This window comes from Octopus sinensis, linkage group LG4, assembly GCF_006345805.1.
Source record: "Octopus sinensis linkage group LG4, ASM634580v1, whole genome shotgun sequence".
NCBI lineage: Eukaryota > Metazoa > Mollusca > Cephalopoda > Octopoda > Octopodidae > Octopus > Octopus sinensis.
This window is the reverse complement of record NC_043000.1, coordinates 10,900,176-10,912,942: the sequence shown is the minus strand read 5'-3', so window position 1 is coordinate 10,912,942 and position 12,767 is coordinate 10,900,176. Positions and strand designations below refer to the sequence as shown.

Genomic DNA, 12,767 nt, shown 5'->3' with positions numbered 1-12,767 from the left:
TATGTCACAAGCATATTTTAACTTACCTAAGGTATGTACATACATACATATATGCATGTATGTATATGTGAGTGTTTGTGTCTCCTTGTCTTGACATCACAGGATAGCTGTAAATGAGTGTCACTGTCATACAAGCAGTATCACTCATTTCCAATATTCTGTGAGAATGTATCTGGCCATGGGAAAATATCACCTTATTTGGAAGCATGTGACTGTTATCAACAGCAAGGGCATTTGGCCATAAAGAATCTGCCTCAATAAACTCCATTTTACCCATGCAAGCAGGGAAAAATGAACATTAAAATGATGAGGATGATGATATATACAACTGGCTTAAAGATGGCGAGCTGGCAGAATCGATAGCATGCCAGGCAAAATGCTTAGCGGTATTTCGTCTGCCACTACGTTCTGAGTTCAAATTCCGCCAAGGTCAACTTTGCCTTTCATCCTTTCGGGGTCGATAAATTAAGTACCAGTTACGCACTGGGGTCGATGTAATCGACTTAGTCCGTGTGTCTGTCCTTATTTGTCCCCTCTGTGTTTAGCCCCTTGTGGGTAGTAAAGAAATAGGTATTTTGTCTGCCGCTACGTTCTGAGTTCAAATTCCACCGAGGTCGACTTTGCCTTTCATCCTTTCGAGGTCGATTAAATAAGTACCAGTTATGCACTGGGGTCAATGTAATCGACTTAATCCCTATGTCTGTCCTTGTTTGTCCCCTCTATGTTTAGCTCCTTGTGGGCAATAAAGAATTATATACAACTGGCTTCCACACAGTTTCCATCTGTTAAATTCACTCTCAAGGTATTGGTTTGTCCACGGTGTTGTGCAACAGAACTGAACCCAAAACCACATTTACAAACAAGCATATTCTACAAGAATAACTGACACTTGTGTTGGCAGCTCGTGAAAAGCACTTTGAAGTGTTGGGCCTCATGGAGGCTATGGCAAATGACTGAGACCTTTGGCAATATGCCATTCTTGAGAAGAAAACCCATCAAACCAAGTGAAATCATAGTCATGACAGATACTGGTATCTTGCAAATGGCACCTGTGCTGGTGGAATGTAAATATTCATTTTTGCCGGCTGAGTGGACAGGAGCAACATGAAATAAAGTGTCTTGCTTAAGGATGCAACATATCACCGGGAAATGAACTCACAACCTTACAATCAGGAGCTGAATACCTATTTCTTTATTACCCACAAGGGGCTAAACACAGAGAGGACAAACAAGGACAGACAAACAGATTAAGTTGATTATATCGACCCTAGTGCATAACTGGTACTTATTTAATCGACCCTGAAAAGATGGAAGGCAAAGTCGACCTCGGCGCAATTTGAACTCAGAACATAGTGGCAGACGAAATACCACTAAGCATTTCGCTCGGCATGCTAACGTTTCTGCCAGCTCGCCACCTTTCAGGAGCTGAATACTGTAACCATGAAACCACATACTACAACCTACTATCTTAAAAAGAAAAGAATAAAGTATACAATGGTCAAAACTGGAACATTTCTGATCACAGATCTGCTTGGTTAGAGCTGACCTGGGATAAAACAAAGGCTTTGTCATGGGTTTATTGAACCAGATAACTAAATTTTTGTGTTTTGGCATAAAAGTCAAAAGTTCAGTCCTGTCATTAATTCAGTGGGACACAGTTGTCGCTTTGTTTCAGTTAGTCAAGATAAAAATTCTTCTCATTGGTAAATGAATGGCTTAGAAGAAACCACCAGCTTAAAGGAGATTAAGAATTTCATAGGCCTGCAAACTAGTTCTATCATGGGAAAATTTTGAAATTAATATCAGTAAACCAAATAAGGAGGCAAACCATCAGAATTGTTGGCATGTTGGGCAAAATGCTTAGCAGTATTTCATCCTCCGTTACATTCTGAGTTCAAATTCCATCAAGGTTGACTTTGCCTGTCATCTTTGCAGGGTCAATAAAATAAAAGTACCAGTTGAGTACTGACTTGACTTGACTTGACAGCATTCACCCGGGGTGGGTTGAGCTGGCTTCATTCATCCTCAATGCTGCATCTCTCACAAACGCTGACCAGGCCTGGCGATTTGAGGCTAACGACCGCGTGATCTCCAACCACTCTTTATTCCAGCGGCGAACGCCGTAGACATGGGGACCTAGGTTGGGTTCCAGATCAACCTTGACTGTCATCAGCCAGGTTTTTCATTGTCCACCACATCGCTTTCACCAACCCTGAAGTAGTGAGATCAATGTAATTAACTAAATACCTTCCCCAAAATTGCTGGCATTGTGCCAAATTTTGAAACCAACATCAGTAAACCATAAACCAAATACATTATAATACATTCCTTGCTATGTTACAAATCTTTAAATTGATTGTTGATGGGTTCTAAGTTATGAAACAGTATGGTCATTAAAATCTGTTTTTTTTTTCCAGATTGTTGTAATACTGAAGAAAAATAGGTAAATTGTTTAACTGGTGTTCACTCAATGTTGTCTTGTGTCTAGTCTTCTATACTTTTAGTAAGCTTACTTGTGCTGTTGTGCACCAATAATTTCTCTTCCTATCTTTGTTCCCTCTTTTTTTCTTTTTTATACTCAGTTCTCTCTTTCACACTTTGATAATTATCAGTTGATGTCTTAATTTATTATTTTCACTTATATTCAAAATCAAATAGTCAAAAAGTTGTTGGAGGGGCTTGCCTCCATGAACAAGGCATGTAATCTTAATCTATTCAATCTAATGCCAAAATTCTTTAATAAATGGACTCTGCTAAAGGTTCATAGGCGCCTTTAGCTGGAGTAGATCTCTGGTCTGAAGATAATTTGTCTCATCATTCAAGGAGGTTCTGAAAAGAGTCAGTGCTTCCATAAGCCATTAACCTTTTCACTATGAAATTAAATTTCATGGTCATTCAAGTAATGATATTTAATATCTAGCAAAAATAGAGTGTAGAGGCACAATGGCCCAGTGATTAGGGCAGCGGATTCACGGTCGGAGGATTGCGGTTTCAATTCCCAGACTTGGTGTTGTGTGTGTTTATTGAGCGAAAATACCTAAAGCTACTTGAGGCTCTGGCAGGGGGTGGTGGCTACCCCTGTTGTACTCTTTTGCCCCAACTTTCTCTCACTCTTTCTTCCTGTTTCTTGAGTAACGCTGTGATGGACTGATGTCCCATCCAGCTGGGGGGAACACATACGCCACAGAAACTGGGAAACCAGGCCCATGAGCCTGGCTACACTTGAAACGGGTGAAGAAGAAAGAAAAAAAAAAATAGAGTTGGTATTTTCCATTAGTCATGTTGCTTCAATAAACTTGACATATCTCAACAAAAAAATTGCTTCAAGCATGACATTTCTAAACAAAAGATAGATTTGTTTATAAAACTTATTTCCACAGTTAAGAGTTGTGAAATTTTGAGTGGATATATCTGAGTTTCGCAGTAAAAGAGTTAAACCAAAAAAAAAAAAAAGGCACACAAAATTGATGTAGTCAATCAAAGATGTTTGATGTAATTGATCAAACATCTATAGGAAAAGCGTGATCAAGAAGGAAATCCCAAAAGGATAAAAGAATTGAGTGAAGTGTTTACTGTGGAAAGTAGGCGGGGAAAAGACAGGTGGGTTGTGTAAGAAGGTATGCAGTAAGCTGGTTCAGAGGATCAGAAGCTGTGGCAGTAGCAACAGAATGAATGGAGAAAAGGAACAATGTGTCTGTGGAGATTGAAAATTTTCTAGTTAAAAGGAAGGCCTACTTTTAGAATCTAAGATGTTAGTGCATGCAGCAACAGTACTGTCCCACAAATGCAAGCAGCACTAAAATGTGGGTCTTGATTAAGTTTGATAAATCATAAAGAATTATTCAAAAGCACACAAAACTAGAGTTTTATACACAGTCTATTTGTCTGTTCCTTCTCGAGCCATGCCTGATTAAGTTTGATAAATCTTTCCCAGTTTCCTTGGCGTATAGGTTCCCTACATCGACGAGACGCCGGTCCATCGCAGATGAGCTGCAAGATGCAGGAGGAAAGAGTGAGAGAAATTTGTGGCGAAAGAGTCAGCAGAAGTTCGCCATTACCTTCTGCCAGAGCTGCGTGGAGCTTAGGTGTTTTGCTCATAAACACATACATCGCCCGATCTGAGATTCAAACCCGTGATCCCTCGACCACAGGTCCGCTACTCTAACCAGTAGGCCATGTGCCTCCACATACACAGTCAGTGACAGGATATGATACTTGTAAAGCATCATAGTTTTAATACAGGTCAGGCTAGATTGTGATAAGTGTGAAGTAACCCACTGTGAATATTTGAAGTACTGCTGGTGTATTTTTCTTTCTAATTCTTTAAAATTGGTGATGTGTAACTAATGTTGGAAACATAACTCCAGCTAGATGATGATCCAGGAAACAAAAATGCCTTTGATTACTCATAATTACCTAAATCTCATCTTCCTTCAGTCACAGTCATATTTTCTGTTTTTCAGCTTTACTGACTTTGCTAATTCTTTAATATCATAGTACTACTCTAGAAGCAGTGAAATTAGCAACATTCACATCTATAAATCTTTTGCCCTCACAAAGCTTCCTACTTTAACCCTTACATTACCAACATGGCTGAAACTGCCTCTGGCTCTTTGTACAAATGTCTTGTTTTCATAAGTTTTGAATTAAAATCTTTCACCAAACCTTAGTCACAATTTATGTTCCTAACACTAGCTTAATGATAACGAAGTTATTTTACAAAATTCATTGTTATATTTAAAGTAAATGAAAGAAACACAGAGCATCTCAACAGAAATATGGTAACGAAAGGGTTAATCTTTAAAGTCATTCTTTCACATGTGATGATTGAGATTTCTCTAAACCTAGGAGTATGGTCAATCATTCCTTCCAGTACAAAATATTGGGTTGTCCGGAAAGTTCGTGCCGATTTTTAAAGGAAAGAAAAAGTTCAATAAATACTTGCCATTACATTTTTAATCAACCAAATATGAACCATTTTGTTGCACAATGCATCTCCATCTTCCCTTTAACTTGAAAATACCCTCTTCCCAGAATTGAGGTGGTTTCATAGCAAGGAATTCATCAAGGTATCTTTTTACATCATCCAAGGAATTAAAATTTTTCACCATTAAGACTATTCTGCAGAGAACTGAATAAGTGGAAATCCAAAGGAGCAATATCTGGTGAATATAGAGGGTGGGGTAACACATCCCAGCCAAGCTGCAGCAATTTTTGTCTGGTTCCCAAAGCATCAAGTGCCAAAAATGAACTTTCTTATCTTCCAATTTAAAGGGTTACAGAATTAACACAGGTTATAGGAACATAAACCTTCTTCTATGAAAAGATAGCTTAAACTGTGCTCTAAATGGAGGTGTAGTCAAATCCTATTTTATGGACCCAACCATGTTCTAAAATATGTCAAAAGGTAAGCTGCTATAAATCGGCACAAACTTTCCGGACAACCCAGTACATTGATGGCTTGCTTACTATCATGTCCCATGAGTTATGACAGTTTGATCTCGTCTAACACAGATGCTTCTACATGTAGCCAGGGAATCCCTTTACTTCACATGAACAACAGACTATAAAAGTCAGTTTCATTCCTCACAAATGCTGGGCCTAACAATGTTGGAAATATTTTATGGAGTTGTCAAAACTATTCTGCCGGTGGCATGTGTAAAAAGATTCAAGCGAGGTCATTGCCAGTACCGCCTGACTGGCCCTGTGCCGGTGGCACATAAAAAGCACCCACTACACTCGCAGAGTGGTTGGCGTTGGGAATGGCATCCAGCTGTAGAAACTCTGCCAGATCAAGATTGGAGCCTGGTGCAGCCATCTGGTTCACCAACCCTGTCAAAATCGTCCAACCCGTGCTAGCATGGAAAGTGGACGTTAAACAATGATGATGAGGATGATGATTCTGCAAAGATTAAGATTTTTCTTTAGGATCAACTAATACTTCAGTTTGAACTGCTAACTTTTTACACAAATATTCTGGGCTGAATAAAAGAATTAATTTTCTTATCAGAAAACCCTTTCCTAACATGAATTCATCATCACCTCTCTCTCTCTCTCTTTTTACATATGTTAACTGGCATCTTTTATCATTTACTTATTTGAGTCGTTGGTCTATGGCCATGCTGAGGTACCACTTGAAGGGTTTAGTTGAACAAGTCAACCCCCATTTGTTGTTTTCTTTTTAAGCCTTGTATTTATTCTATCAACCACTTTTGCTGAACCGCTAGGTTATGGAGACAAACAAACCAACACCGGTTGTCAAGCAATGATAGGAGATGAACACAATGACATGCACACACACACACATATACACACATACATACATGTTTCTTCCAGTTTCCATCTGCCAAATCTATTCACAAAGCTTTAGTCAGCATCAGACTTTAATAGAAGACAACTTGACCAAGGCACTGTGCACAGGGAGTGAACCCAGGACCACAAGGTCAGGAAGCCAATTTCTCAACCACTTATTGTATGTAAATGTATTTAATACATTCCTTACCCACATATTAAAAACTAGATGTAATCTCTTCAACCTCCTGGACATATCTTCCTGCCATTGCGTCTGTACATCTACAACAAAACTTGACATAAACCCTGCTAATCTCACTCAAGTTTTTCTGGTCGGATTAACAGGATTAGTGTGATAGCTATGATAAAATTTGCGTATGGCTTTGAAGTGAGGGTGAATTGGTCTGTGATCACCTCAGTTTTTCATGCATGTCTCTTCTAGATGTTGAAGTATTAGTCAGCACTACTTCAAAATTCCAAGTCTGATTATTTGTTTCTGTGTTAACCCTTTTATTACCAACCCGGCTGAAACCGGCTCTGGCTCTTAGTACAAATGTCTTGTTTTCATAAGTTTTGAATTAAAATCTTCCACCAAATCTTAGTCACAATTTATGTTCCTAACACTAGCTTAATGGTAACTAAGTTATTTTACTAAATTCATTGTTATATTCAACCCTTTGGTGTTTAAGCCAGCCATATCCGGCCCAAATATCCTAAATGTTTTATATTCAAACTGGCCATATCTAGCCCCTCACACCTAACCTACATTGACTTTCTAAGAATAAACTATCACACCATTGAAACTTCAAAGCTGTAAGATAATGTATGATTAATTCAAAACAATTCGATTAATCAAAGTATTACATTTAACATGAACACTAAATTGAAAGAAAGACAGAGCATCTCAAAATAAATACAGTAATGAAAGCGTTAAAGTAGACATTTTACTGAAACTAAATTGAATAAAAAATATTATTATTCTATTTAGGTCGACTGGATTTCATTGTATTTTGTATGACATAGCTAGTCGTCTCCACTAGACTTGCTAGTATTTATAGATTGATGAATCAATGCAGATATATATTGTGGAAATAAATCCAGTCAGTAATCTCATGTCTATAATTTCAAAGCTGCCTTCTAATTGTTAAGTGAATCCATTGTTAAATGTTACTTCATCCATGAAGCATTATGTTTATACTGCTGAAATATATTCATCATAAGTTAAACTTTACTGCAGTGGAGGCACGTGGCTTAGTGGTTAGGGTGTTGGACTCCTGATCATAAGATTGTGGTTTCGATTTCTGGACTGGGCGACACATTGTGTTCTTGATCAAAATACTCCATTTCACATTGCTCGTTCACTTAGATGGGAAAAATAAGTAATCCTGTAATGAACCAGCATCCCAACCAAGAAACCAACCCTGTGAGTGTATATGATTCAGAAAAGATCTTTATCCATTACTCTCTACTACATGCTCATAAAATTTGATTTACAAGAGAAAACTCACAATATAATCAGACACCATGAATTGCATTTCAAAAAGTGATGCTGTAATTCTTCAATGTCATAAAACAAAAAATTGTCAGGATAAAACATTAGAGTTAATGACTGTCAAACTTGGTGCATAAGAAAATTGGACATTTCATTCTTAATAACCTGATATATTATCAAACATTACCCGCAGTATGTGTGTGTCTGTGTGTCCTGTGGTCTTTCCTGTTGTACACAACAGATGACGTTTCTGTAGTTTCTTGCTGAACATTCTCCACAGATGATTAATAGTGATCAAATATTTATGCTTACTCTATCCATGAGATCAATATTACCTATACACATGCACAGTGCACCACACATAAGATGCCAAGGTGATTGCAGAGCAGTGTGAAATGAATTGTCTTGCCCAAGAACATAATGTACCACTCGACCCAGGAATTGAAACCATGATCTTGTTATTATGAGTGCAAAGCCTTAGACACTAGACCATGAATAGAAACATATTCATTTGTGTGTGTCTTTATTATATACGAGCAAAACGCCCCCCATCCAGTGGATGGTGCTGTGTTGTCAAGCACTTAAACCAAATTTTCCCAAAACAACTTGTCTGACCATCCCATAGGCCTCCCCTTTGAGAAACACTGATTTAACCTAAATTTGAGACACCAGCAAAAGAAGAAATAAAGATAGACTTTTTTCTATTCCAAGAAAAACGATTTTACAAATGCACGTTCCCACAGCTTTATCGATCAGATTCATCATCATCATCATCGTCGTTTAACATCCGTTTTCTGTGCTAGCATGGGTTGGACGGTTCGACCGGAGTCTGGGAAGCCAGGAGGCTGCACCAGGCTCCAGTCTGATCTGGCAGTGTTTTTACAGCTGGATGCCCTTCCTAACGCCAACCACTCCATGAGTGTAGTGGGTGCTTTTTATGTGCCACCGGCACAGGTGCCAGGGGAGTCTGGCATTGGCCACGATTGGTTGGTGCTTTTTACGTGCTACCGAAACAGAAGCCACTCAAGGCAGCGCTGGCATTGGCCACGTTCGGATGGTGCTTTTTACGTGCTACAGGCACAGAAGCCAGTCAAGGCAGCGCTGGCATTGGCCACATTTGGATGATGCTTTTTATGTGCCACCGGCACAGGTATCATAACTACTATTTCCATTTGATATTTATTTCGATGTTCATGTACTTGACTCAATAGGTCTCAATAGGTCACAGCAGGTTGTTCTGAAATCCAAGGTACTTTGAATGGGCTGGGGCTATGCGGAACTGGTGCAGGAAGCAGCCCAGGTCTTTGCAGTCACAGCATGTCTCCAGAGATCTCGGTCCTTCGTCATTGCCTCTGTGAGGCCCAATGCTCTGAGGTCATGCTTGACTACCTCATCCCATGTCTTCCTGGGTCTACCTCTCCCCCTGATACCTTCAACTGTTTGGGAGTGGCACTTCTTCACACATCTCTCCTCATCCATCCACAGTACATGACCATACCATCGCAAGCGTCGCTCTTGCACACCACATCTGATGCTTCTTATGTCCAGCATTTCTCTCAGGGTGCTTACACTCTGTCGTGAGTGCACACTGACATTACACATCCAGCAGATCATGTTAGCTTCATTTCTTTCAAGTCTACGCATGTCCTCTGCAGTCACAGCCCATGTTTCACTACCGTGAAGCATAGCGGTTCACACACATGCATCATACAATCTACCTTTCACTCTGAATGAGAGACCCTTTGTCGCCAGTAGGGGTAGGAGCTTTCTAAACTTTGCCCAGGCTATTCGTATTCTAGTGGTGACACTCTCTGAGCATCCACCTCCACTACTAACTTGGTCACCTAGGTAGCGGAAACTATCAACTACTTCTAGTTTCTCCCCCTGGAGTGTGATGGAATCTGTTTTCTGAGTATCTGTGGTGTCTATTGTCCCTGTGCATCTGTCGCACATGAAAGCTATCTTATCAGTTAATTTCCCTTTGATGTTGCTGCACCTCTTATGCGTCCATAGCTTACACTGGGTACATCTTATGAAGTTTCTACCTACACCTTTCCTACAGATTGAGCAGGGCCACCTGCCCAAGGGGATGTGTGATGAGTTCACCTTTCTGCTTACTATAACTTTGGTCTTTGCTACATTTACTCTAAGGCCCTTTGATTCTAACCCTTTCTTCCACACCCGAAATTTCTTTTCTAGTTTCGGTAGTGATTCTGCTATGAGAGCCAGGTCATCAGCACAGAGGAGCTCCCAGGGACAACCTGTTTTGAATTCCTCTGTTATTGTCTGGAGGACTATGATGAATAAAAGGGGACTGAGGGCTGAACCTTGGTGGACACCTACTTCTTCCCGGAATTCTTCACTATACTCATTGCCAATCCTAACATTGCTGACAGCCTCTCTGTATAGGGCCTGTACAGCCCTTATTAGCCATTCGTCAATCTCCAGTTTCGGCATCGACCACCAGATAAGGGATCAGGGGACCCTGTCAAAGGCTTCCTCCAAGTCCACAAAAGCTATGTAGAGGGTTTTATCTTTAGCTAGGTATTTCTCCTGCTGTTGTTGAACCAGGAATATGGCATCAGTGGTGCTTCTACCCGGCACAAAACCAAACTGCATCTCATCTAAGCAAATTCTCTCCCTAATGAGATGGGTTATGACCCTCTCTGTGACCTTCATCACCTGATCCAACAGTTTAATACCCCTGTAGTTATTTCTATCTAGAGCATCACCTTTACCCTCGTAGCAGTTGACTATGGTGCTGCTACGCCAGTCATTGGGTATGACTCCATTATGAACTACCTGGTTTACAATGCGGGTGACTAGGCCATAGTCCACACAACCAGCTGTTTTAAGCATCTCAGCAGTGATTCCTGATGGGCCGGGGACTTTTCCTGGTTTCATACCCTTAATTGCCTTAACTACTTGGGAGCTGTCTATTCGGATAGCTGGTCCCTCTACTGGGTCAACATTTGGCAGGCTCTCCGCCTCCCATTCATTCTCCACATTCAGCAGTCTCTCATAATGGCTTCTCCAAGCCTTTTTCTTTTCAGAAACATTGAAAGCACACCTGGAATTGATTTTTGTAATTTTTTCAAGACATACATGCCCTGATACTGTTGGTATCTATATATCAAATTTGAGTTTAATCGGATGGAGGATGCCCGAGATCCTAGAACACAGACAGACAGAACGGATTTCATATAATAGATAAGTTAAAGAGAATTGTATATACTGTTGGATACTTCTTTTGTTGAGCTGTACTCCTCAACTGATTGAATGAAACATTGGTTTGGGTATGAAATCTTGTTTACCTATGAAAATCCTTATTAAAAACTAGCAGGATAGCCCGGTGTTGTTTGTTTTCTTTTCGACCCTTTAGAATTGGTATTTTTGAAAGGTAAAAATTTTGCATCATATAGCTTGTTATTCTCTTTAAGTGAACATTTTTCTGGTTGAAATATACCAAAAAATGGTGACACAGCAGTCAAAAAATTGTAAAAAAACAGGGATTTTCATAGAAAAAAGGCACCTTTTTGATGTAAATAATTTTTGGTCTTAACATGGTCCGATTTGAATTTTTTCTTGTACAGAATGAAGAGCAAGCTTTCTTCTATCATACTCTCAATTTTGTCAACTTGCGCCGCAGGCTCTCGGAGGAGATAGTGTTAGTTGAAAGCTACCAAACCTGCCACACACAGGCAACTTCAGCTTTATATATAAAGATTACAATTTCTAACACTTCTGTTTAGCAATTTTATATTTTTTACACCACAAAATATAATCCAGATGTAGTTAGTGTATAAAATAGTATAATACCTGTTCTGCAAAAGCAATGAATTAAATCTGAACAGAAATTTTAGTTTCATGCTTGAAATGACTATTCAAATGGCTTAAGTTGCATCAATGAAACGCTAATGATTAATTTATTCATATGCTTTTTCATGTATCTTCATGCAGCATGGACACATGTATATTTTTCACATTTCTGCATACACATATCCATTTCTGTTCGCGCATGTGTGTGTGTAAGGCAAATCCATACAAATCCTTTATGTGATATCCCTCACACTTGTAACCTCCCTCTCATCTTTTCTGTTTCCTTTATTCTTCCAATTCACCTGTTACTCATTTTCTTTCCTCACTTACTACTTTACTACCTTTCAACTTTTCCCTCGGGATGATCTGCTCTTTTTCTCTCTTTTTTTCTGCAAGGTACATGTGTATTTTCCTACTAACTAATATAAAGAATATTTAATCAATATCCTTCTTCTATATGATATAGGCGCAGCAGTGGCTGTGTGGTAAGTAGCTTGCTTACCAACCACATGGTTCCGGGTTCAGTCCCACTGCGTGGCACCATGGGCAAGTGTCTTCTACTATAGCCTCGGGCCAACCAAAGCCTTGTGAGTGGATTTGGTAGAAGGAAACTGAAAGAAGCCTGTTGTATATATATATATATATATATATATATATATATACATATATATACACATATATATATATTCTATGACACTCTACTGCAGACTACCTCGTTGACGAATGACAGAGACCTTCTCTTTGTGGCTGGTGACTTCAATGGTTACGTTGGACGACATACTGGGGGCTTCCATGGCGTACATGGAGGCTATGGCTATGGTTCCCGCAACGAGGAGGGAACCAGGCTGCTGGAGTTCTGCAATGCAAATAATCTTATGATTTGCAACACTAACTTCAGGAAACCTACCAGCCACCTAGTCACCTACCGATTGGGCCAACATACCAGCCAAATTGACTACATCCTTGCCAGGCAAAGGGAGAGATGGCTGCTTATAAATACCAAAACCTTCCCAGGCGAAGAATGTACCCCACAACATAGACTGGTAGTTAGTGACTTTAGGATCAGGACTAGGAAGACAACCAGAAGACGACCAACATGGAGAAGAAGGATCTGGAAGCTTAAAGATCCTGCAAATGGACAGAGATTTAGAGACATATTACTTGA

At 39.7% G+C, this 12,767-nt stretch overlaps 1 protein-coding gene across 4 annotated transcripts in view; it reads left to right on the top strand.

The window, feature by feature from the left end:
* LOC115211062 (uncharacterized protein C3orf18-like) overlaps window positions 1-12,767 on the top strand; it is a 52,542-nt gene that overhangs the window by 17,145 nt on the left and 22,630 nt on the right. For all 4 annotated transcript variants that reach the window (XR_004998618.1, XR_003881462.2, XM_036501756.1 and 1 more), the window contains one exon: window positions 2,418-2,443. Coding sequence is in view for 2 of the 4 variants with exons in the window: in XM_036501756.1 (XP_036357649.1) it covers window positions 2,418-2,443 (26 nt within the window). In the remaining 2 variants the exon portion in view is untranslated. The remainder of the gene's footprint in view (window positions 1-2,417; window positions 2,444-12,767) is intronic.